Source organism: Ammospiza caudacuta, chromosome 6, assembly GCF_027887145.1.
Source record: "Ammospiza caudacuta isolate bAmmCau1 chromosome 6, bAmmCau1.pri, whole genome shotgun sequence".
Classification (NCBI taxonomy): Eukaryota; Metazoa; Chordata; class Aves; order Passeriformes; family Passerellidae; genus Ammospiza; species Ammospiza caudacuta.
Genome location: NC_080598.1, coordinates 25,810,927 through 25,834,550, shown reverse-complemented (window position 1 = coordinate 25,834,550; position 23,624 = coordinate 25,810,927). Strand labels below are relative to the sequence as shown.

General features: G+C 45.5%; 1 protein-coding gene across 3 annotated transcripts in view; it reads right to left on the bottom strand.

The window, feature by feature from the left end:
- CD82 (CD82 molecule) overlaps window positions 1–23,624 on the bottom strand; it is a 38,511-nt gene that overhangs the window by 8,047 nt on the left and 6,840 nt on the right. For 2 of the 3 annotated variants that reach the window (XM_058806598.1, XM_058806596.1), the window contains exons 2-5: window positions 11,388–11,469; window positions 6,221–6,293; window positions 2,778–2,902; window positions 1,598–1,672 (exon numbers count right to left, since the gene is read on the bottom strand). In XM_058806598.1, coding sequence (XP_058662581.1) covers window positions 1,598–1,672; window positions 2,778–2,902; window positions 6,221–6,293; window positions 11,388–11,450 — 336 coding nt within the window. In that variant the 5' untranslated portion in view covers window positions 11,451–11,469. Of the gene's footprint in view, window positions 1–1,597; window positions 1,673–2,777; window positions 2,903–6,220; window positions 6,294–11,387; window positions 11,470–18,548; window positions 18,574–23,624 lie in introns of those variants that run through there. The other variant, XM_058806597.1, reaches the window with a different exon arrangement.

Here is a 23,624-nt window from a genome sequence, read left to right as displayed (position 1 = left end):
CTGAAGCGCAGCCCCAAACCACTGTGCTGGAGGTTTCAGCCAAGACCTTCCTCAAGCAGCTTTTCTTAGTGCTCTATGCAGGTGCTTTGGAGGATCCCTGAAAAGAGAATGGCTCTAGAACAGCTTTTCCATTCATTTTGTTCATTAGGGACTGAACAGGAGCATTTGTTCAAAGCCCAGCTTCCCTGACCATTCTCCCAGATCTATAAAAGTGATGATGTCAGTCACACCAGCTCCAACAGCTGTGGAAAACAATCCCCAGCACTTTTAAACTCTCCCTGGTCTGATGAGGTTTAAATGAAGAACTACAGCTTAAAAGTTGGAGTTTTCTAGAATAGATTGGCAACTGGAGGAGAAATGCTAACAGAGGTACAGAATTTCCTGGTTTGAAGTCACATTTCCCCATCGCAGGGGAATGCCCATCTCCACACCTCCATATCTGCATTAGTCAGAGCTGTTTGTTGAGAATTATCTTTACACACCAGTTTTAGTCACTGTTTTAGTTTCTCCTTTAGTTTCTTCCAGCCCAGAGAGCAAGCTACAGTCACACCACATTTGGCAAGGAACCCAGCCGACAGCTGCTCAGTCACCACAGTAACAAAGCTTACATCAGTTATGCTGGTGGCAGGCACCTTCCCCCTGCCCCAAACTTCTCCACCCGGCCCCATCCATAACCTCCTCAACTGTTCTGCTTTCTGTAGCCATCTAGCTAAAGAGTTGGCTGAGGAGAAGTAAGCACAGCCATACAGTAGTATATACAGCTATGCAGCAAAGGACAGGGTTACCCACAACTTGTACCCGAAGCCAATAGTGACCCCACAGCTATAACTTGTTTCCACTGCATAAATGTGGCTCCCAGTTTAGCTCTTAAGTAACTGAAGACCTGATCAGGCACTGCCTTGGCCAGTCAACCTATAACCAAGATGGACTGTTGCAATGCACTTAGGTAGCTCAAAACCAGGTAGCTCCCTTTTACACTACGAAGCATATTGGAGTTCTAGAAGCACACACTGTGAAACTGCTTTCCTGACAAAGGAATCCACTTCAAAATATTAAACCACTTGGCTTTAAACTCCAGCTGTAGAACGGGAACCATCAGATATTTGGGTTTGCTTCTGTGGAAAGAGGACAGCTCTTTCAAGAAGAGTTCCACCCACAGATGCAGAAAGACTGAAAGGACAGAACAAGATGGCACAAGGAGGAAGACCAGTCAAAAAAGTGCTCAGGCTGGTAATTCCTCAAGACACCAGGGATGGCAACATGGTAGAAACCACTGCTACTACCTGCCCAAATAGCTGTCTACAGCAGGATCAAGAGAAGGTATGGTCTAAAGCATTTTAGGACTTTTTTTTTTCCCCACTATTCCCACTACCCAAAAATAATGCCTGCATACCAAATAAAGTTTCATAATCCTTAAGAAAACAGCACTATTGAGGCAGATACAGAAAAATCAAATAGCAAAGCTATTGAGCTAGGGGAAAAGGAGAATCTAGTTATGCCTGATAGCAGGATAGCCCAGTTGGAAAAAAGAATTTCTAGGTATCACCCTTCTCCCAAGCCAAGACTAAGGAAAAGATGCATGGTAATAAAGACTCACTGTTTCTTTCTGGAAGTAGATGACCAGTGCAGCAGCAATCTGAGCTAAGAGGATTATCATCAGGCAAGTGAAGTACTGGAAACAAAAAACAATAGGTGATCACTGTCAGTCTTTAGAGAGGTCTGTATACAAAAGTTAATGAAATTACACACAACATGAGCTAATGTCTTTTTGCCTGCAGACAAACTCTGCTATCAACAATGCCTTCCCAGGAAAAGGCTGGAACCAATGTCAGAGCAGTGCAGTTCAGCACTTCTCCCATTAGGCCAACAGAAAGCCTTCAGGAAGGAAAGGGTTTACACGCCCTCTCTGCACGTGTCATCTTGACTGGGACTCTCTCCCACATCCAACTCCATTCACAGACCATTCTGGCCTCAATCAATCAGCTGGATTCTGCCTACCTCAAGCCTCAACAGAAAAAAAAGAGTCAATTTTACAAACCTAATTTTTAATATATTTTTTTAGAAAAATCAATTACCCTTTTAAAACATGCTATTTAATTTATTTGAGGATCTAAATTTAAGATTCACCAGCAAACTGCTGAGGTTACTTTTAAATGGTGGCAGCTACTATTGCTAGACAAGATACTGCTAATACCAGGACACACAGTGTGTGCCATGCTTGGTTTCTAATACATATCTGCTCTGCATAAGACAGACTCATGTAGCAGGCTGAGATGTATGTATCATCTCACCTATCACGGACAGAAAGCTTCCTATAGATGAAATGCCTGAAGAGAGGTCCTGACATACAGGTCTCTCTCAACTCTTGCACTTTCCACAGATGTGGCATAACAGGATACTATCACTCTTCCTGTTTTCTTTCACTGACTTTGGAACTTGCTCTTCTACCACTGAGAGCACAGTACCAACTGGGAAGTCAGGGTAAGGGGGACAGGGTATGCTTCTCAGTTGGTAGTCCTCAACTCACTGTGTGCAAGAAGTGTCAGTGACATCCTCTCTCATTCACAGTTCTGAGCTTATTATCAGTAATGTCTGAGGAGCTCTGCTGCAGTCTGCTGACTGCTGGAGAATTTAATGTGTGCCAATTAAGAATTAGATCTAAGTTGACCTAGCAGAAATAACATCCCCAGGAGACCAAAGTCCCATCTACAATCCAACAGATATTTTGCAGGAGATGTATTAAAGGTTGGCTCTAAAACAGGAATGAATACTCTCACCAGACCCAAGAGACACCGGATTTCATTGACGGCTCCAAGACAGCCCAGGAACCCCATCAGCATGGTAAGTGCCCCAACACCAATGAGGATGTATGCACCAGTCTTCAGGGAGGGAGACGACATCTCTGTAGGAGCCAGGAGAAGGAACAACATTAGCTACTGACAAAAATATACGTCTGTCATCACCATTTATAGAACTGTGTCCATATCTACTGATAATTGTCTTTGTCCGCTCCAAACAGACTGCACAGATGTGTGCCAAACACAGTAACAAATAGATGCTTCTGGTTGTCTTTTGATGAAAGTAGACTTAAAAGTCATCCTGCAGGACTCCAGAGCCTGGAAGACCCAAGGTCACTCCAAACAAATAACTGTCTCCAAACAAGGCTTATCTCCTTACTGGAATTTTACTCCCTCATGAATGTACTGCAAGTAACAGTATTATAAAAGATGATCTACTCCATAACTACTGTCTCTTTGCTTCAATTCCCTTTGCTATCTTCAGGGAAGCTTTCTTCCAAGTCCTAAACCCCATTTTTGGATAGCCTTTTCACTCTGAAGCACTATTTCTTGTTGTAGCCACTCTGTTTTCACTTATCCACTTGCAGTCAACACTGGGACAAACTAACTCTGCAGAGTGGAACATGCAACAAGCTACAGCTAGTGTTGAGCACAGATGATGTGACAGGTTACTTAGCAAGTCTGGCTTGAATGGCTTGTGGCCAGGCACCTACCACAGGCTGTTGAAGCACCTGTGCACAACACCCTGCAAACAGACGCTATTCCAGGATCAAAACAGATATAATACCCAAATTAGCTACTTTTACAAATCCTCCTAGATATCCCCTGCTATTGTTTCTAATGTCTGTGCTTCTGAATGCTCAGCAGTTTTTCAACCAAGTTTAGGTCAGGTTATTTCAGACATGCTGGTGATGTCAGCCCTCTCCCCTTAGCATTTAGTACTGCAAGCAACAGAAGAAAAACTCCTACATTTGAGCTGGTCAGCTGACTATTTCTTGCAGACTATTTCTTGCATTACAGCACAAAAGTTGAAGAGATACTCTGTCTAGAAACAGTAACTAGAAACCTCATTTATCATTAAGAGAAATTCCTGTATTTGCAAGCTACAGAGTATAGGGGAATTCTGATGTCCAGTGATTAATGAAAATAACATTTTTAGAGCTCAGCATTTAGTTTCCTGAACTAAGGAAGTCTCAGGAGGCAAACTTCCTCTGAGATTCTCCTGAAATATGTTAAAGGAGAATAATCAAGCCCAGACTGATACTCTCCCCCCTAATATATACTTCCCCCTGCTTCTGATATCTGGCACAAGCCACCAGCTTCCAGACTTTTTTCCCTAAAACATGCTGAACAGAAGAAAGTTCAGTTATCAAGAAGTGAAGCAGATCCATTTGTCACACAGGTCACTTCAGCCAGCTCTCCCTGGCTGGACATATGCCACAAACCCCAGGATCCTGCTTCCTCACCAGCCCTGTGACTCTTGCTGTGCAGGTTACGTGCTTATACTGCAAAGTATTTAGTGAAGCAGTAGCCTTACAGGAGTGGCCTTCACAAACCTACCCTATTCCCTCCCTCAAAATCAGATCAGCTATCATGCAAGTCAGTGTTCAAGTGCCCAGGCTGCAGCACCTCCACAGTGCTAGAAAGCATTGCTTTGTCAAATTCTTATTAGAAGAAAGAAAAAGCTAATTCCAACTCAAAAGCCCCTTGGAGAACTGATAGTGTCAGGGGACAAGAGCCACACTTGCAGTTGTCATCTGCAAGAGTCTTGTCTTGCAATAGCAGGCTCCGAGGGCATTCAACTCCTGCTTGTTTGCCGTCACTCCGTGTTTTCCCCTGCGCTGGGCAGGCAGCCAAGCAAGTACAACAGGCTCCTTTGGCAGCAGCTGGGTGCCCTCCCCGATGCCTAGGTTACTAAAGCAGAGGGAAAGAGGGGCAAGGCATGGGAAAGGAAGTGAGGGGGCAGGGAGAGAGCTGATACTGGAAATCTCCAGGAAGGAAACTAAATTCTTAAATGCTCTGTTAGCAGAGATTCTAAGTAAATGGGAAGAAACAGGGCCAAGTTCAGGGACTTCTCCCTCTACAAGTGGCTGTAACACTCATCAATCTGAGAGAATCAGCTGCTGACCCACTGGTACTAAGCACACTTCAGACTGTGAGGGGTACTGCAAACAGCCAGGCCATGATAGGCTCCATTTAGGCTGCATGTTCTGCTTCTGCTCATGCCCCTGCTTTATTAACCAACACCTCTTGCTGTGCTTCTTGACCTTCTAGTACTGCAGTGGCAAGCCAGTTGCCACAGCACAAAAGCAGAGTAAGGAGTAACATTTGCATGTGTGGTATTAGCAGGGGTGTCTTCTCCATGCAGCACCTCTCAAACCAGGTCAGAGTGCTCAGGGGGACTTGGGAGATGAAGCCCTTTGCAGAATCAGTGTAGCTGGGAGCAGGGCTATGAATGGCATTGGTGTGCATTCCCCATACGCAGGCAGCCCTCCTGCACTGTCTGAGGCTGGTGCCCAACTCAGCAATTCTGAAGGTAATGACAACAAGTAACCAGAACCACCAAGCAGAAAAGTTTGATGTGTGTCTAGGAAAGATCTCAAAGGAAGCAGAGCTTGTGAAAGATGGAGCTGAGATACTCATTTGCTGAAAGTCCATTTACAGTCCTCTGAAGCCCAGACTCTGATAAGCCAGCTCAGGTTTTGGTTTTTGCAGAAAGTAGACTCTCTGTTAAGACTCTAGTCAAACTTTGTGGCTGACTTTAGGGGAAGAAAGCTAAGCCCTTTGCACAATACAGAACTTCTCTAATGCCCAGGGTAAGTCTCACCAAGTGTAATCAAGAGTATGTTTTAGTAGTCAAAGCACTTCACACACACCCCAAATCTGCATTCTCTACTGCTTAGCAACAAACATACCACCTCCTTTCAATGTACATGAAGCATCAAAGTAAGGTACTTACTTTCTTTGGCATTTAAAACATTTAAATTGAAATAGATCATTACAGAAAGAAAGCAGTGGAGGACTCACACACCAAAACTGCATTAAGGCACAGGGGACATTTGCACATTATGATAATAAGGAAATCACTGTGAAAACACAGAGCATGCAGTGAAAATAGGATTAAATACTAGCCCCTGTGTTTAAGACAAAATATTTGGATTGTTGGTTGAAGAGGCAGTAGTCTCACTCAGTCTGACCGTGGTGTTTCAATCAACAAGACTAAGAGGAATGCTGTGTCTCCAGGGCTGCTCCCTTTCACCATGTCCCTGATAACAATCCCATCTTGCTAAACACCATGTTACTGCTCAGGCTACAGACTGTCCACAAAAGTATTGCCATTCCTAGACAACACCATGGTCAAACACAGCCCCAGAACAGAGCCAATTTAGAAAAAGAAGGAAGATGAAAAAACACAGCCTTACGTAGAACTGCAATGAAACTCGTTTTGTCGGCCAGAATCCATACTCCAAACCCCAGGATCACGGCACCCAAAATCTGAAAGAGCAAGAACAAAACACACACGGCTTTGTGTAAGTTATAAGCTTAGATAAATAAGAGGAGGCAGTCGCTATTATCCATACTTCCAGTTAAAAAACAATCATTCCTTTGCGGTTCCCACCCATCTCCCCTGTGGTACTCCTCCCAGGGTAAACAGGATTAGCACAACTCCAGGAAGAACGCCTCAGCCAACTGCACAGGAGCCCCAAGATCTGCTTGGCAGTTTTTCACACAGTATTTTAATAGTACATAATGTTGTATGGGAGGACCATTCAAAACAGTCTGAGGAAGGGACACCCTGCTGCTAGAACATTGTTGTCAGAAGCGAAAGGTAAGTGCATTGCTTCTGTGAAGAACCAAGGAAAGACAAACACATGATTTTAAATATTTTTTAAATAGAGAAACCCAAGAGGCTTGGCCTCTACTTTCTGTCAGAATATCTGAGCCTCAGCAGAGTCAAGAGTTATGAAACATTAGCCTTAGCCTCTGCCTTGCTCACCACACAGTCTTATGTGGGGAAAGGATTAATAGAGCAATACATCCCTGTGAGAACTCAGCTGAATCCAGACACTCAACTCAGTAGCCAAGATAATGCATGTATTTTCCCATCTCACTTTGAAAGGTGGGGGAAGCATGCTCTGTTTTAGCCTTCATGTATCAGCAAGTCTTCAGGTTCGATAAGCTGAAAATTGTGCTGTTCAGCCAACTAGGACTGGAAAACACTTGTGCAAAGGTCCAAAATAGGCTTTGAAGAAACAACGAGTGGACAAGAACTGCAAGAGAACTGCAAGCAGCTGTTCTCACATCAGCAGGATTTCAAGATAGGATGAAGTGAAATAAACTAACAGGACTAAAGACAGATTGCAATTCTGTGCTTCATTAGATAATGCTTTAATACTTGGGAGATGTGGAAAATGCCAAAACACCACCCAAACCAAGCTGGCAGATGGGGTTGTATGGACAGGCATTGGCTCCATACTTTGAAAGTTTACTCTAGGCTTCAGCTGCTCATACAAAGAAGCTTTTCTGAACAAAGATAAAGCCACAGTCTGAAATAAGCTGCTTGCAAGCTTTCCTGTCTTGGCAGAAGGTGCATCATGTAGTTAGCTCTGGGGACAGCATTAGAAAGTCATCAAGCAAGTTCCCACCTACAAAGCATACTGACTCAGCTTCAGAAAGCATGTAGCTGCTGTATCTTAGAAAAAAAGAATTCCCCTTTGCCTTATGTCCCAACATGCTGCCCACAATGCTCACTCTGCTGATCAAGCTAAAAGGCCCCTCGAACATGCAACAGCTGGGACACGTAAAAAAATTCCTCTCAAACTTGGTAGTATCAAGAACTGTTGAATAGACAGTTTAAGGCAGTCTCACATTTTAACTATAGTTTTAATAAGCATTTGTTTTAACCAAAGATGCAAACCCGGCTGTATGTGACATCCCTTTTGGATCACTGACCCTGATATGTCACCTAAGTTTTGCTGTTGCTGACAAAACACAGAAGGACTGCTGAGCTGAGTTCCTGGCAAGTTATTTGTTATGAGGTGCTCAGACTATCCAGGGCCTGTTTTCACTCTGATCTTTGCTCCAGTCCACAACTTGTGCGCTTACCAGGAGCTGCTATGGAAAACACTACAAGGGGAAGGCAGGGAAACACAAGAGTGTATTTATTTCCTAGTAGGATATACCTAGTATCTCTGCTCAGCATCTTCAGGAGTTTGCATTGCATAGCAAGGCTGCTTCTGCCACTGGCTTGTCTTCAGACCCTCCAGAGAAGAAATCACATCTGCTTTCCACAGAGTTTAATTCCTCTGTTCCACTGCTGTAAACTCCTGAAGTGGGGAACAGATGTCTCCCCTCCTCCCTGGGGGGCGGAGGTTTCACCCCCAGTTTCAGCAAAATCTCCTTCTACATCCAAGCCAGAAGGATGCAGATCCCTCATTGCAGGGTCAGCAGTTTCCCACAGAGAGGTAGTCAAGAGGGGTTTGGATAAACCAAGCAATGATGAAGCTGATTCATCTATCTGGAAAGAGCAGCTGGGGGTTCCCAGCTTTCCTTCCCCAGCACTGCTTTCCTTCATGCTAGGATTGTGTGATGTAACACTGAACCTGCACAGGGGTCAACAGAAAGGCTCTAAAACTCCAGGCTTTGCTTTAGGTAGCTACCTTCTGCTGCATTTACTGAAGGATTAGAAGCAGGACAGACAGTTATGTATTCCAAACAAATAGTTTCCAGAGACTGTTAAACTTGTCTTGCAGAGCTGTCTTCCCTTTAAGGAGAAGCATGTGCTGCAGCACGTGTCTGCTAGCCAAGAAGGCAGACGTGTTAAATTCTGATTAGGAAACCAGGATTATACTCCAAGCTTATCTGGTATCTTTTCTAGCAAGCAGGCAGGCAGTCCAAGTAACCTTCTTCCCTTCAACCAAAGCAGGTCAAACCCCTCCCTGAAGTAAATCTCCAAGACTGCAAAATACCACTAAGTCCCTGAACTACTTCAGCTATAGCAAATGACCTTCTCGCAGACCTCGAGCTGCAGGGAAGTGCTGTTTCAACTTCTCAAAAGAGTCACCAGCATCTCTCTACAGGCTTCAAGCATCAGCAAGGCTGAAGAACACACTTCAGCCAGCCAGGGCTGGCCTGCACGGGGTGCAATCACATAGGCTAAGCTCAAGGCTCAGAGCAGACACAGGGCTCTGTCAGCAGCACTGGTGCTCACCTTTGCTCAAGCACCCTCCTCACAAAGCTCAGCAGCTTCAGAAAAGCAGCACAAGGCATTCAAAAACTGTCTGTGTAGACAGCTCACAGCAACTCAATACAAGCAGTTTCTCTGCTAATTAATATAGCTCTACCACGCTGTAAAAGCTCAAAAATTACCAAGTACCCTCCCCAGTTCAGACCTTGAACAAGAATAATGGAAAAATGTCTCATGTCACCTACTTCCTATGAGATGGAGGGAGTAATGTATGCCACCTTCCTCAACATCTGGTATGTGCAAAAAGCCTGCCCTCAGTCAAGAAGCACACTCAAAACCTTCACTCCAGACAAGTATCAAGCCCAGCCAGAACACAGTGGCTTTGGAGACCCCACTTTGACAGAGCAGTCCGAGGGGAAGACAATGCTTGTGCTGCACAGCAAGGTTAAAGAGCTCATTTAAAGCAGCTTCTCCCTTGAGTCAGCACAGACCTCACAATACATCTACCACAAAGTTCTTACTCTCCAGGTCCAGCTAGTGAATCAGACCAGCTTTCCACAACAGAGAGGGGGCTGGGTGCTACACCAGAGGATTGGCTCGGAGCAGGGCGTGCACAAGACAAAGAACAGCTACTTCCAATCACTGGCCATCCAGACAGGAGTACTCAAACTGGAGTTCTCCAGGACCCTGAGAGGGATTCAGCACCTGCCATCCTCACAGTCTTGCAAAATATAGGGAAGTGCAGCGTGGACGTGGGTCAGCCCAACAAAGCAGTTCAACTTTGCCTCCTGAGAGCACATCTCTCCCCACAGGCTGCCTGCAACCATGCCTGGCTCAGCAGAGCAGGGAAAGAGAGGACACATGGAATAAAGGTGCCACAATGACCCTAGACAGCACACAGCGGAAACAGTAACAGTGTTTTAAGGTACAGCAGTATCTCAGGCTGTCATCTTCTCCCCTTCCTATATGCTAGGCTGGCTTTCTTGAAGAGAACTTTCTCCACACAGAGCTTAGCTAATGAACTCAGACTGAGGTTTGGGCATCAAGGAAAACTAGACAGTGGCCAGATACTGGGCTTCAGCAAGACTCAAACACTGTCTTAACAAATACACCTCTGCCTCCCAGGGTAGACTGGCTGTTATATGCTGCTTAAAATGTATCACTTCAAGAGAGGGGAGAGACTGGTTGCTGGTATTTGCAGAGGAGTCCTGCACTAGTAGGCGGACAGGCCTGGACTCAGATGATTTTTTCTATCTTTAAAGTGGACTAAATCATACTCAGAAAGACCTAGTGGCACTTGAAATACCTCTCCTCTCCCTCCCAAGAACCTTCCCCCTGGATGCTCTGAGCACCCCTGACTTTGGACCATTAGACTGCAGTTACCTACTCCTGGGATGGAAGGAAACACAGAGAGCAAAAAACGAGCACAGTAAGCCAAGGGAAACCAGATCCAGATGTGCCTCAAGTTCATCCTGTGTGCTACCAGCAGGAAGCAGGAGTGAAGATGTGTGCAGGAACAGAGACCAGAAAGCAGTGCTCACCTTATCATGATTTACTTCCCTCCCTTCTCTCCCAGCCTGACCCCTCCTTTCCTTACACACTGCACAAAGGATACTGATGTGAGACAGGCTATTTTCTTGCTGACACGTGGAAAGCTGAAACCTTGCACTTCCCCACTACACCATTCCACTGCAAGAAGGCATCACCAACAATACCATCACTGCCCACAGGACACACAACATCCAGGCATCAGAAAGATGCATGCAAGAATGTGTGTGGCCCTCCCAGACCCAATCTGGGAGGAGTTGGTCTTTTGCTAAACCTCACACTTGAAAATAACTGCACCCAGTGGGCTGTTTTATTTCCCCAGACAAGCCTGTCCCAGTCTCCCCCACCTCCCAACTCCGTTTCAAACAGGAGACTTGGACTAATTCATCTTGTCACAAATCAAAACCAGCCGTTGGGACTCAAACAAAATTAGAGCTGCTCTCTGAAGCCTGGCTGGCCTATTTAGGAGGGCACTGCCATTACTTGGAAAGGTTTTGTAGCTTTGCTGCTCAGGGACAGTTCAGCTGCTGCTCCAGATGTGTCAGAGAAACTAGTTACAACTACTCTCCTTCCAGAAAGAACCCATAACTTCTGCTTTCCCTTCCCAATGCAGGAATGGCAGCTGTGTGCACTGGAAGCAGCAGGTGGCTACTGGGACTGGACACCTTGGCATACCTGAGACAAACACAGAGGCTCTAACATCCCCCAAATTCAGGGGTCCTCTCCCTCCTTCCAAAACTGTGGCCATTTTGTTTAATGAACACACTAGGCCAACATCCAGAAAAAAAAAACATTTTCTAGCTGGCTTTGGTCCAGGCCTTCCTTCTTACTCTACAGATGCTCAAAATACTTACAAGGAACAGGAGGTTGAAAAGGAAGAGGAAGTACTTGGTGACTTTTAGGCAGCCAGACCCCATCTTCTTTCACTTACAGGACCTAAGGGGAAAGCAGACAGACAAGGAGTTATGACACAGACAGATTCTCTGGGCACCTTCAGAGCAACACCCTTGCCCTGTGCAGAGCTCTGGGTTTCTGGTGGACCTCAGAGCATATGCACAGACACCATGGAATACCAGAGTTGCCTTTTCAGGACAGTAAAACAGGACACAGCAGCTCACTGTAGTCACTGCCGCCAAGATCTCCTGGAGAGTGACACAGAGCAATTACAGAAGAGATTTAATCACAAACACACTGCTAATTCCATCACTATATGGACTTTGCAATAGTAGCATCAATCACAACATCAATCCTAGCTACTACTTCTGGTGGTGAAAAGTGATGCAAGCTACCACAATTCCCTGACAGCAGTAAAAGAGATGCATGGAGCTTCTGGAGCAACATAGATTATTAAAGGCAACAGAGATTATTAAGGGATGGAGCACCTCTCTTATAAGAACACGCTGTGAGAGCAAGACCTGCTCAGCCTAGAGAAGAGCTGACTGAAAGAGGACCTCATCAATGTCTGTCTCACCCTGAAGAGAGAGTGTCAGAGGATGAACCAGGCTCTGCTCGGTGGTGCCAAGCAACAGGACAAGAGGCAACAGGCAGAAATTGATGCACAGGAAGTTCCACCTGAACATGAGGAAGAACAATTTTGCTGTGCATGTGACCAAACACCAGAACAGATTGCCCAGAGAGGGTGTGGAGTCTCTCTCACTGGAGACATTCAAGAACCATCTGGATGCAAACCCGTGTCATATGCTCTTGGATGACCCTGCTTGAACAGGGAGGTTGGACCAGATGACCATAGTGGTCCCTTCCAACCATTCTGTGGTTCTGTCAGCTTTTTTGCTTCTCCTTCCTGGCCCAGAATCAGTTGTTTCCTACATAAGCAACAGAGAACTTTTAAGTTCCTTAAAATTTGCTCTACCAAGCTCCTTGCTCCAAACACACCATGCCCCTTTAAGAATCACCAACCAGAGGAAGAACAATAACAGGCTGGTGTGACCAGCCTGGCCTGGGAAGGAACAGCCCCAAGAGAGAGCAAGGTCAGCAAGGTTCTCTGCTGTCAGCCTCAGTGTACCAAGGATCACCAGAGCCCAGTTTGTTCTTTTGTTCCAATCAAAGGCTTTTGCTTAATCCTATTAAATATTTAGGTTAACCCTGGAGCTGAACTGGTATGTGGGCCTTGTTGTAACTGGCCAGCCTTCCCAACAAGCAATGGTCACCCTCCAGCTACCAGGAGAGAGCACTAGTCTGAACTCTGTGGCTCAAGCTGCTGCTCTAACTTCAAGGAATACCACAGCTACAGACTGTGCTAAGCTCACCACTGCACAGCATTGATGTTATTGAGATGGGAAGCAGAAGAGATATATAATGTCAGCCAGCTGTGCTGCAGGCTGGTCTCAAATCTTGTCTGTATAGCAGTCATTGCACCTAAGGAGCTCTTACTGCACAGCCACGTTAGCAACACCTCAGTCAGTTTTTCTTCAGTTAACTCCTCAGGTCAGAGGCCATAAAGCCAGTTGTACCCAAAAGTAGGTCCTTCAAATGAGCCATGGAAAAGTCCTGTAATAGTTTCTGGTCCATATGTACACCAAATGTCAAACACACAGCATTGCCATTTTCAGGGCCCCTGGGTGCAGCCGTCACCATGAGCTGGTTCTGTTCCAGCACAGATGCACTAAACAACAGCTGCATCACTACCAACCTAGGAAAAGTGAGTGAAGGCTCTCTGTTAGCAGAATGCCTGCTTTCCTCTGCAGGAGAAATGTTCTCTCAGGCCACTAGTCATGGAAGGTACCAACACCTAAGGCAGCACTTGGAGAAGATAACTAAGATGTGAATTTTCCCATCCAGCTGGCTTACTTCCTGGCTTCACCACGAACACATCTCCTCTTAATAGGATCACAAACCAGAGCCTGGAGTCTGACCAGAATGCAAAGGCAGCCAGATCCCTAGGTGATGATGAATTTCTCTTGTGGGAATTACATATGTTTTTCTCTTCTTTAACCTAGCCAAGAACTAAGCTAGCTAACAACTTCCTGCACAATGCACAGGACTTCTTACCTTAAGACATCTGATCCCAGGTGCAATCCTTCTAATTTTCAAACTGGAGGGGCAAGTCCCAGTACTCACTGACTTGCTTCCTACCACCAAAAGCTGTATGCTGCCTACTTAAGCTCTGCCCACATTGTTTTGATTTTTCAGGAAAACAGATTTGCAAAGCTGTTAAGATCTTTATAAAAGTTATTTCAGCTAATTAAGCAGCAAAGCAAGTTTACTGGGAAAGAAGATATGCCTGAGGTAACTAGAATACAATATTTTTAACAGGGCTCTTCTACTCCTAGCTATTTGTTAAAGGCATACCATCTTCAATGTTTATTAAAAACACAACCCCAAAACAAATATCCAACCCCAGTGGCATTACAGCATTATCCACCATTCTCTTCTTGCCACAGGGCAACCTATCTCTTTCATAGCCCCTAGCCATAAAGTAATTCAAAGTACAGTTTTCATGTCAGAAGAGAAAAAGAATCTAAGGTTTTGCTTCAAGCTTTTAAGATACTTTAGAGCTTCACTGAAATATTACAGATTTTCCAGTTTTCTGTTCTTTGCAAATTAACTTATTTTTGTCCACTACATCAATGAAACTCCTCAAAACTCCATCTTCTGAAATTGTACAGTCATGAGACCAACACTGTCATACAGTAGAAGCAGAAGCTCAACAAATTTTCAGACAAAGCAGGTTTGGAAGCAGATGAGCTTGGAGTTAGCACAACCAGGCATATTCAAATGCCACTCAGTGCCGAAAAGCCAACTTAAGCACCATAGCTAGTGCTGCAGTAAAAGCTGAAGTTTGCCTTCTGAAGTTGGTCAAGTTTTGAGCTTTAATGTCTTGCAGCAATGCATGCAAGGTTAAATACATGAAGTCTGCAGCTTTCAAATTCCACTGACTGTCCACAATTATTTGTTTTTTCCTCTCCCTCTCCATTCCTACTGCTTTAACCATTTGAATTTTCATCTTCAAGCAGCAACATCCACTCTTTTCAACAATCCTGTACATAAACATGCAATTTTTCCCTGTCATTACCAGACTGACGCCAGCTCTGTAGAGGATTTCATAAGACAACATCAGCTTGCAGAATGCATTTCTTCCAACCTCTCATTCTCCATCTTCTAAAGATATGCAGGATTACTTCTGCAGTGTTGCTTTGAGGCACTAGTGCCACAAAAACTTGGTTGCCAACACAACCTGGTTAGCTGCTGTGAAGTTGATCCAGGGTGTTTCTTAGCCCAGGGTTCAGGCCCAGGACCTGAAGGGAGAACTAATTCCAGGAAGGCATCAATTGATCCAGAACTCAGGGGTTTCCTACCAGGAAGAAATGGAACAAGTCTTCACAGGCTACACTGACATCAGGATAACTTCCTGTCCCCTCGTGACCTCCAGGTCTCAGGCCCATCATTCTCCCAGCAACAGCAATGACAGCAAGACCTGCATGTGGAGCAGGAACATAAAATCCAGGACATGTGTGCCTGAGGAGATGCAGACAGAGACCTGACTTGTTAGCAACTGCAGAGGAGTCCTATCACAGCATAGAGGTTAACTTATTTTTGTCACAGGAGCCTGTGAAACTCCCAGTCACCCTCCTGTAAAAGGTGACCCCAGAGAAGGACAGGTGATATGGGCAGAGCTGAATGCCTTTGCCTCCTGACCTGCACTGGCCACAGAGGCAGGAGAGGGAAAATTCATGTGCAGACATTATAACCACATCAGTCAAGGGGCAGAGAGGCTAAGTTAATTTTTAATTGCAGTTCTGCTCTATCCAATTAGATCCTGTACTGCCTCACCCAGCAAGCACTGCATGCTTGGTGCTCAGTGAAGTTAATGATATTTGGCCCAGGCTAGCTCTGTACATGCCTGGGCCATGCAGCTCTGCTGGGAAGGGCTCAGCCCTCCTCTGCAGCCACCCTCATGCTCACTCCACAGGTTTCTCCCTGATGAGCTCTGGCAGCTGAAACACCTCAGCTGCCAAGTTACTGTACAGCACAAATAAGGGGCTCATTTATGAGAGCAATGAAAGAAAAGAACCACAAAACAAACCAGAGAAGAACAGCTGTGTAAATCACTGTCTCAGTAGATTTACAAAAAAGCCCAAAGATCATGCAAACCCTTAAGGACAGCACACATGTTCCCAACCGCACTGAGCTCTGAAAGTCAGTCCAAATACTCCTGCTCAGGCAAAGAGCATTCACATTTGACTGTATCTACATAGCCTGAGGATGCTGTCTCCTCTTCTCCACATCCTATTGCTTAAGGACAGGAAATGATTGGTTACAAAGAAGCTGCAGGCTGTTTCTGTGTACTCTGACCAGCACCCCTCAGGCTCTAACACCAGGGGACATAAAACTAAGGTAGACCCTATAGGACACGCTACTACCAACTTCTACCAGGCTAGGATGGGGTCAAACCAGCACCAGGTTTGGCTTTGACAAGCTGCTATTTCCATTGCCCTCACAAACACCTCGAATGCCCTGTAAGGTTGGCATGATGGCTCAGATCTGCTATCCCTCCTGCCTGCTCAAAGAGAAACTTCCAGTTTGACAGAGGCAGAGATGCAGCAGACAGCACTATGAACTAAGGTTCTGCAACATACCCTAAGGCTCCTGACCCTCTCTCACATCTTGTATCTGATGTGGAAGAGGGGATCTTTGAGTGAAAGTACAGCTGATGCACTGAAGGAACCTCCAAAGCAGCCACACCTGATTTCAAGAATTGCAGGTGCTTCTTGACATAACAAGCAAGCACCACCTTCCTCACTTAGGTTAAGTCTTACACATTGCAACAGGTCATTTCCCTCAAGATATTACAAGCCCGGACACTTAAAATACCTAAAGCTGTCCCTGATCCTGTCTCACCTCCCTGTCTTTTCTTTCTCACACCACAACACTGGCCAAAGTTAGCTGGATTCATTTGCAGACAGATCGACCAAGAAATCCTGGAGATGGAACTCCCACTGCTGTACTCAGGCTGCACAACTGGCTCCCTCTGCCCAACTAGCAGGTGTCCCCAGGAAGGGATCAGTATGCTGCTGGTTCCATAAAGATGTTTATCTGCACAGTAATTTGCGTGAGGCTGAGGCCATTTTGAAGGCCAGCGCAGTTACTTTTTACAGTGTTATCCCAATCCAGAAGCCACAGAAGCCAGCACACTAGTTGCTCACTAAATGGCCACTTCCCAGCTCCAAAGCAGACATCCCCACGCAGGAAAGACTGGGTGAGGGGCAGCTCACAAAGCCGTGGGGCTGAGGAGGTCATTCTTTGCAGGATACTGAACCCTTCACCGCAAAGCCCAGCTGCTTCTCTATCCATGCACATGCAGAACAGACATTTGGCAATCAGAAAGTCTCCTGATCATGACTGATGAGACAGGACAGCTTCACACAACAGTACCAGTTAATGAACAATGACAGAGTTACTAAGTCTCCTGTTAACCAGGTACATCACTGCCCTCAGGGAAGGGACTGTAAGTTACAGCCCCTTTAACGTACAAAGCATATCCTAAGGAGTTCATCTTGTTGACATTAATATACAAAGGCCTTAGACTTTCAGTACACCTGGGAGGTACATCTTGTCTCTGGCAAGCAAATAACCACAGAGCTGATGAATGACCCAAGTCTGAATTCTCTGAACTTTGCTTTAAGCTTCACTGAGATAATACCAGCTGTGTATTGACCTTGAAAACATAAACAAGATTATGTTTGTCATGGAAATTTTCCAAATAGCATCTCTTCACAAGTTATAGTGGAAGGATGGAGGGAGAAACTGGATCCTAAAAATTAAGGCACATATATTACATACTATATATATATATTTATGTGTGTATCTCAGTGATACGGATACACTTTCTTTTTGAAGGAAGGTGTCAGTACAAGATAGAAAAGTATTTCTGCATATTACAAATTTTGAAAACAGAACAAACCAGATCCTCTCTTATTCCATCTACTACTAGAGAGTTTCTTCTGAAGTAGTCATCTTCAATGGTAGAGGAGATGGTCTGAGGGCTAAGCACAGAAAGACCAGCATAGCTATATCAGCCTGCAAACTGCAGCATCACACTCAATTACCTACAAATTTTGAACTACCAGCACAGACATGCACAGAGACCCTAACAGCATCTGCAAGACATCTGCAGGACAGAGACTCAAACGTGAGTGTGGTCCCCCGGCATTTGCTACTCCTGGGGCAAAGGGAGCAGACTAGAACAAGGCAACAGCTGCAGAAGGTACTGCAGAAATACCACTGGAAAGAACTATTCCTGAGAAATAGTTTCTGAGGGAACTTATCAGCTCACAATGCAAAGGTAGACTTGCTCCTGGTGCACCTGGTAAGACATGCAGATTTCTGTCTGACTTCTATAATTAATACACTGTTGTGTGAATTATCTGACTAGCAACTGCATTCCCCAGCAAGACCCTGGATTAGAAAGCACCTGTAGGACTTCCTAGGATGGCACAGATTTTTCAGTGTGCTTTATCACAGCAAGCATGTGTTGCGTACTTTGTAAAAAGGAAATGCGTATTTTAGAAATTTACTTCTGATGCTCGACAGGAAGTGATCAGACATTTATAAACCACTATCATATCCTTAAAAAGAAACCAAGCCCACAGTTCAGTACCAAAGAGCAGCAGAGGTTTTAGAAGCGTCAGTTTTTATCTCTATGTTTACAAGCAGGGTAACACGTTTTGAGAACATCTGGCCTTCACACTTCAGACTGAAAACCAACATTTAAGTAGGTCTTCAGTCCCTACAACTGGCAAATTGAGAAAGTTCTTTGCTATTTTCAGCCTACACACTCATGCTTGCACAGCATGACAGTATTTGCAGGACAGCATTTCTCTGACTTAAGCAAAACTTTCCATACATCAAGACCAGAGATAGAAATCTGCCAAAAATGGGAGGAAAAAACCAATCCCACACCCGACAAACTGTCCCAGAAGTCATTTGATTCTCCTCTCCCCCTAAAAAAAAAAAACAAAAAAAAAAAAACAAGTAGAAGAAATTAATCAACTTACCAAAAATAGCAGACAGAAGAAATAGCCAAAAGTAGAGTTTAGTGGACTTTCTCTTTTTAATTACCATGAATTAGAATGTTAGTTGTGCAACAAGCTCTGCAGATCAGGTCCAGAAAGAGGTCTCCACACTGACTAAAAGCCAGCACACAACGCAGTAAAAATGCAGAGTTTTCACAAAACTGGTTGGGCAACTCTGTCACTTGACTACATTGGCTCTTTAATCGCTTCAACAACGAGACCAGCTCAGCTTTGTTTTCTGCACTTGGAGCTGCCAGGCTGCAAACCTAACCTCTGAAATGGATGTGCCCACCAGCTCCCACTGCCATCTGTCAGTGGCATCAGTGTGTCAGAAGCAGTCCCCCTGCTCTGGCCTGCCCCACACCTTCCCACAAAGGAGCAAAACCTGTGAGCAGGACCTGCACTCCAAACTGCAGCAGGGAGACCAGCACAGGCAAGGAGCATTCTGCTTGTGCTTACCTGATAAGCCTCTCCCCAGCATGGTTCTGCAGCACAAGGGATGTTTCAGTGTTTCCCTGTGCCAGTCATCAGCCTGGAAATCCCAGGTGAAAGTACATGCACAGGACAGGCTCCCCTATCTCCCTTCTCATGCACGCAATGCCTTGGAGGTCAACAAATCTCCTCCAAGGAGTTGCACAATATTATCCCTCCCAACGCCACTTGGCTTGAAGACACCTTCCTCAGACTCTGCCAGGGCACCCAAAAGCTACCACAATCCAGGCAGGAAGAAAGCCTTTTTTTCTATTTTATGCAACAGCAACAGAGACTGTGAAACTTAAGTAGGAGCCAGGTAGTAGAACTGATTTTTATCTTTCCTGCTTCCTCCTCCCCCCATAAAATGCAAGAGGTCAAGGTCGAGGACTTTTTATTATAAAGTTCCCCTTCCAAACAAACTGGTTTTCAGTTACTTCCATTTTCTCAGATGCTAGGGTAAGTAACTAGTGGGTGGTTAGATTCAACACACTTATGACAAACATGTTTCTGAGAAGTTACAGCATCTGCTTGACCTGGGAAATGAGGACCTCCTACTCTTTTTTTCAAGAATTAGCAGGGAAAGTAGTCTTACTTCAAGGGCAGGAAGTTTTCCACAGCTTAGCAACTTGCACAACACTTAAACAAACAACTTCTCTCTCTACCTGCCCTCTGCTTATTGGGCCTTCACACCCTACACCTCCACAGACAGTTGGATGGGCTGAGCAGAGCCTGGGCACCAGCACCTGGCATAGGAAGGAAGCTGAGCTTACCCAGCACCACTGCCAGTAATTGCAGGTTGTCCTGGAGTTCATTTCATAGCTGAAGCCAGACACTTCTAAGTCCGAGTTCTAGAGATTGCCTACTCAGTAGGGCATAGGGCAATGAGCACTCCCTTGTCCTTCTCAGATTAAACCTCTGGAGGAGCTCAGACACCCTGCCAAACTGCTCTGACTCACCAGAGCAATGAAGTCCCTTGCAGCTGACAGCCCACTGGAGAATGGAAGTGTCCTCTGCCACAAGGATTCTCCCCAAGAACTCTTTCCCTAGAGTACTTCCACATGCTCTCAAGTGGCAGAAAAAAAACCCAAACCAACAAACAAAGCAAAAATCCAATACCCACCACAGAGCAAACAGAAGAGGCCTCTGGCTTGTTATTCTAAATGACTATGAAGCTTTAGAATTAAGTAATCTTCCTTGAACAACAGAAGAGACAGGCTAATAGTCTACTTTAATCATATCACATGCCTTGTATCAGACTCTTTACTGTAGCAAGGCATTGATCTAAAGAAGCTGAGGCTTTAACCCTTTAGCCCACAGATTAAGTAGAGCTGGAAGAGTACTGCTAACCCATCATGACTGGAAAGTGAAAAGAAGTCCTACTGGCACAGGAAAGTGCCTCAGGCTGCAAGGGGATACATCTTTTGGCTTGTTATTGGAAACAGCCAAATAGACTTTCTTTGGTTTTGCCAAATAGACCTTTTGCTAATAGTTAGCTACTTAACCACTCCTGTGCCCCTGCTAGTACATTGGCACTGCTACCTAGGATTCTAGAACAGAAGAGCACAGATCAGCAGCTGTAACAATTGCCCCTCTTCAGCAAGCTCTGTCCTACCGTCACCAGGGGCCTCCAACCTGAAGGCCCCCACTGCAGGCTGACAATACAGCAATCTGAAGTACAGGATTCCTGCTAGATTCTCACACAAAGGACCCCGTGATCTCTCCCAGATTCGCATACTGGGTAAGACAAGGAAGGCAACTCAGCCACACCATTTGTTACAAGCAGGCAGTGCCAGCTGAGCCTGGGGTCTCCAGCCTCAGTGGTACAGAATCACACACACTGTGTGCTGCCACTGTGTGTGGCAGCAGTGACACAGCCACGGAAGGTCACTCCCTGACCCAGCCTCTGCCCCAGAAGAAGCTGTACTTCCACCAGACCACCCCAGGGTCACAGGAGACCTTGTGCCCTGCTGGAGCGTGGTCTGCCCTGCTGACATGGGGAGCACTGTCACAGACAGTCTGGGGATGAATATTTCACAACATCCTGAGTTTCATGCCACAGATGCCATTTGACACTACAAAAGGGTACAAATGAAAAGAGAAAGCTGGAACTATAAAAAGCTCCTGAGGAAGGGATTCTGTCTCAAGCAGCCCATTTCCAAAATGATGACACACAAAGGGCAGGAGGACAAGAAAAGCCCTAAAGTGCAGGACTTTAAATCACAGATATTTTGAGTCACTTCCTGGTACTCAAAAACTTTCACCTCAACCACATTTTCCCTCTCCAACATCATGGTAAATAACACGAATAGTTTCATATTTATAACTGGCAGTACCTAGCCACAATAGCCAAACCCCTTGCTGGCCTGATCACTCTGAGGATGCAACACAGAAGCTATTTCAAACTTTGCTCTGGAACAGTCAGTCCCAACAGGGGCTGCTGTACAGTCTCTCAGATGTACGGCAGCATTGTCTAGCACTTTTTCCTTTCACCTTTAGAGAACACTCTCCTCATGCCAAGCTCTTCTGACAGGAGACAGAAAATGGAAAAGAAAGCAACATTGTACAGCAGTAAAGAGCAACGCTGTGAGGAGCAAGAATAACACAGCATGAGCTGTTACAGAAGCTGCAGCGAAGCTGCTTTGTTCCCAGTCTAAGCATTTTAGGAAGTGAAATGCCACAATAAGAAATCTCAGCAAGACAAGGCTGGAAAGCAAAGGGGTCCTCTAGAAAACACTTAGCCAGCTGGAAGAGATAACCAAAAACTTTTGGTTGCCCTTCTATGAAGATGGTCCTGAATTCCAAGGCAGGCTACAACACACAGAGCAGTTTTGCTACCCTGACGATTGTTACATTACCATGCAGGTAATCCCAGCAGAATTAACTGGAGCAATACAAAAACACTGATTAGTGACAGACCTGCCACCTGCAGTTAAGATCACTCCTCCAACACCACCCCAAAACAAGAAAATAATCAATCAATCCTTCTAAGCACTACATATGTAGGTTCTGGACAGAACTGTTTCAAGCCAAGAAGAACAGACATATGGGATAGGTTCCCTAGGAATTTGGCAGTTAAAAAAGACAGCAAGACTTTGAAAAGCTGGGTCTGTTTTGGGAAAAAGAGAGGCCTCCTTGGAGTCTGCAGACCTATGCACAGTGGTCTGGAAAATGGGTTCAGCTGAACCTGAACCAAGAGAAGCTGGGTGGCCTTTTCTTTCCTGAAAAGGTCTCCTTTTCTATATTTAGAGCATAAATATTTCCAAAGACTATTTGATGGATGAATGCTAGAAGAATAAGATGGAAAAGAGTAGTTCAGAGGTATTTACTTTAAAATAAGAAAGAACTCAGAATAACTAATTTACAAATAATCCGATGAGCCTCAGTGCAGACATAAATGCTCCCATTTCAGCGGGAAAAAATGCAGACTGTTCCATCTTTAATCAATAAATCATGACTGAGGCTAAGTGACTACTTCATAATAGGATTGCAGACACAATTTCTTCTTGCTTGCCTCTGTCCCACAATTTTTAATCAAGCCAAACTCACCAATCCCCTAGAACTACAGCAAGAGGTGTCATGCACGCTACCTGGGCAGGTTATGGTTGTCACCCATGGCTCCCTCTGCCCCCAGCATACACACCCACCCCTTGCTACTGCAGCAGCTTGAAACCCAGCCCAGCAAAGCCCCATTGCCTGCTCCTCCTCCCACCCATCACAGGGCACCAGGGCTGAGATCCTGGGCACAGGAATAACCTATGGAATAACCATCAGACAGCACCACACAGCTGCTGAGCTGCCTCAGCTCACACATGGCTGCACAGGCTGCTCTCCCTGACAGCAAACACCCTGTGGCAAAGGCTGCCTCTCTTCTGGGCAAACAAGAAGCAACTGTTGGGTTCCCAAGGGGTAGCACCAGTGCATGGCCACCTACTTGTAGACACACCGGTGGGTCTTGCTGGTGGCTGGGATAGGAAGAGGTTTCCTATCTGCCTGAAGCTACACAAAGAAGGAACCTAGTGTTTTATTACAGGATCAAGTCTAAATCACTGCCACAACAGCCTTCAAAGCTGCTACACGATGGACTGGTAATGAATGCAAAAACACTCAGGCTCTGAGGCCACCAGCAGGACTGCAGCACCAAATCAAAGAAGCCTTTGAGGTCTTGGATTTGGGAATTAAAGCAGCTTGCCATTCCTCAAAATAGCCCTTCCTTGAAGTAGTCTCTTCTGCCAAGGCAGCAGCCAGTTTGATGCAGTTTTTGACATTAAAAAATTCCCAAGAAGTTTTGGCAACTGCCTTTTTGTCACCTCAGTTTCATTCCAGGAAGCCCTGAGTCAGAATACCTCCCCCAGCAAGAAAGGGCAAGAGGAAACTCTGACATTTCAGGTCCTCTCACATCAGGTAGGAGAAGCACCAGCAGCTATGGGCATCACCAACCCCTCAGGAGCAGCCAGGATCACCCCAATTACAGCTGCACTTGCACGAGGTGTTCTCACCCTTGGAGGATCCAAGGCCCACTTGGAGGGAGGGGCTGGGGCTCACTAGCAGGGCTGATCTATCACACAGGGCTCCACTCCCCCACAC